Genomic DNA, 2,732 nt, shown 5'->3' on the forward strand with positions numbered 1-2,732 from the left:
TTAAACCTTATCTCACACAAATCAGTGTTTTAGTTTGGAGCAGGTCTCCCAGAGCCACTCAGGACTGAGGGGTTTGTCAGCTAATAACACGGTTACTGCAGCGTGCCACGGTGTGAACCCCTCGCTCTGGTCCTGTATCACTGCTGCTTTATGTGTGCCAGCTCCTCCCTTTCTACTGCCAGCCCAGCAGTACTGCTCTGCGCCCAGCCTCAGACAAAATGGCGTTCGAGCCAGCTCGCGTCCTCACAGAAGAGAAATGCTGCATTCTAGTGGAAGCAGATGCACATGAGCTGAGATTTTACCACAAGGACCCACGAATGCATGACAGAGTATAAAGAAGAAACATTTTATTGCATGAGTAGAGAAAAACACAAATGACAGAGCAGACGAAAACCCATCATAAATACATCCATCATCCTGAATATCAGCATGGAATATCAGAGTTAGGATAGTCGGCCTCTAACTTTGAGATTTCTTCTTCATTAGTAGTTTCCCTTTGGGTTTCAGCAAAAGAGACTTTTTGTGCTCCTCCATTCTTTTGGCCTCCTCCTGTTTCTCCCTCCACGCCTCCATCCCTCGGTCCACCTCCGAGTTCAGCATCACAATACGTCTCTGAGAAGAAAAAGAGATGAACAGATGAGTGGGAGTGCTAAAGACGATAAGGAGGTTTTTATGTGACACTCACAGATAGAGCTTCTCTCTCTTGCCGCCTCCTCAGCTGGCCTTTCATTGGAGGTGCCGGCCGTCCATCTGTGCATATAAGAAGACAAAGTTGGCACAAAAGCAATCAGCTGGTGCAGCTTTGTCAAATAGTTTCAGGCAAAATGCATTCAAAATTTATCAGGATAAGAAGGAAAGAAACACAATGAAACTCACAAAGATCAGTATAAATTAGCATAGCTAGCTCAGTCAGTTGTACATGACCCGCAGTCTCTGTGGCGCAATCGGTTAGCGCGTTCGGCTGTTAACCGAAAGGTTGGTGGTTCGAGCCCACCCAGGGACGATGTCTTTTTGCTTAGAAACACACAGAGCTACCCACTGTGCCAACCCTTTGTGAGTAAAACAGCAGACAAAAGTAGCTGCTTCTTCTGTTTTCCTTTATTTACATTTTATATGATGTCCTGTAGATGGTCCACAAACAATACAGCTTTACAGATTTTTATTTTTCTCTATAAAAAAATATAAATACCTGCAAACGACCAATCAGGCAGATCTGTCAGAGGCCCGTACTCTGTGCCGCTTCTAGCAAGTCCATGTCTGCAAGATAACACACGCTTCAATAAACCTGCACAGTCTCGTTTTTAAATGGTTTTCAGTAGTTACACATTTAACCTGACTCCATCCCAGGTTCTTAAAAACAAAGAAAAGATGAAACATCTGCATTTCTCCTCGTACACTTCATGCTGTTGTGACGCTGTGAGTGCAAACGTTATGTGTTATAATGAAGCTGCTGCTGCTGACGACCATTCACTCCTGCCTGTGAGGCTGCTGTGAGGGTGTCTAAAGGTCTTAATTAAAGGTTTCATCCAATCGATCAATCCACATTCAAACAGCGGAAATCTTTATTTAAATGACAGTGAACTCACTCTTTCCGCCACTTTTCTCCAGCCTGGACTCCACACGTTGTGCTGAACTGTCTGCGCGAGTACCTCAGCACTGAAAACAACATCAAACAAACAGTCACCTACACGAGCCTGTTTAATTAGATATGTGGCGTTTACGAGCAGGTACACACACTGTTAGCATTAGCATTAGCTTTGCTCGTCAACATCACCGCGTTGACGCCGGTCACTCGCACAGGCAGGGAGCCTGGTAAAAGCAGGTTATTACAGCTATCACACTCAGCTTCAGCGATGAAACTACACACACACACAGGGAAATATGTGAGGATAACCTCTGTCTCACCTGAGCAGCACAACGTCCTTACGGGGGCCGCCATGTTGCCTGCACAATTTAGAGCCTACCGCCAGGGGGCGCCAAAGACACGCCGAGGTCCTGTTATTCACTTTGCCCCGTCATTCTTGTTTTTACACATCCATCAGTAAAAATCTCGGTTATTATCTCAAAATGTCGAATTACTATCTATAAATAGTGACAAAATAACTTGAAATTTTGATTTATTAAACCCAAATTATATTCTTCCTACTCATGGATTATGCTTTTTTTCCCAGTGGCATAAAAAAGCTTTCATGAAAAAAGTATATATAATATATTAAGCCTCGTTTTCCTCATTTGTAATAATGTAATTTTGAAATTATGGATTTTTTTCCCCATTCAGACAGTGATTGATGGGGTTGGGAAGCTCATCTTGTAACCGGAAGGTTGCCGGTTTGATCCCCAGCTCTGTCTGTCGTTGTGTCCTTGGGCAAGACACTTCACCTACCGCCTGCTGGTGATGGCCAGAGGGGCCGATGGCCCAGAAGCAAGGCGATATGGCAGCCTTGCTTCTGTCAGTCTGCCCCTGGGCTGCTGTGGCTACAACTGTAGTTTGCCTTCACCAGTGTGTGAATGAGTAGTGGAACTGTAAAGCGCTTTGAGGGTCTCGAAAAACTATATAAATGCAATCCATTATTATTGACAAGCAGCAAGACAATAAGACAATCTATGTGTCCAATAAAATATATACAAAAAATAAACGAATTAAATAAAGAAACTAATAAATTAATTAAATTCATTTGACACATCTGAATTAAAATACATTCAAATAAATTGGACAGTAAGGTGTACATGCA

The 2,732-nt window shown here is 43.3% G+C and overlaps 1 protein-coding gene and 1 non-coding gene across 2 annotated transcripts; one reads left to right on the plus strand and one right to left on the minus strand.

Annotated features, from left to right (window-relative positions):
• Positions 1–332: 332 nt before the first annotated feature.
• On the minus strand, positions 333–2,485 carry mrpl52 (mitochondrial ribosomal protein L52). The gene is made up of 5 exons (XM_026162253.2): positions 1,906–2,485; positions 1,587–1,656; positions 1,190–1,257; positions 686–750; positions 333–612 (listed from the first exon to the last, which is right to left on the minus strand). Exons 1-5 carry the CDS (start codon positions 1,937–1,939, stop codon positions 460–462), a joined length of 390 nt encoding a protein of 129 aa, XP_026018038.1. The 5' UTR covers positions 1,940–2,485; the 3' UTR covers positions 333–459.
• On the plus strand, positions 930–1,003 carry trnan-guu (transfer RNA asparagine (anticodon GUU)). Its single transcript has one exon. It is a non-coding gene; the product is annotated as a tRNA-Asn (tRNA).
• Positions 2,486–2,732: the final 247 nt, after the last annotated feature.

The sequence above is a fragment of the Astatotilapia calliptera genome, chromosome 3, assembly GCF_964374335.1.
Source record: "Astatotilapia calliptera chromosome 3, fAstCal68.1, whole genome shotgun sequence".
NCBI classification, from domain to species: domain Eukaryota; kingdom Metazoa; phylum Chordata; class Actinopteri; order Cichliformes; family Cichlidae; genus Astatotilapia; species Astatotilapia calliptera.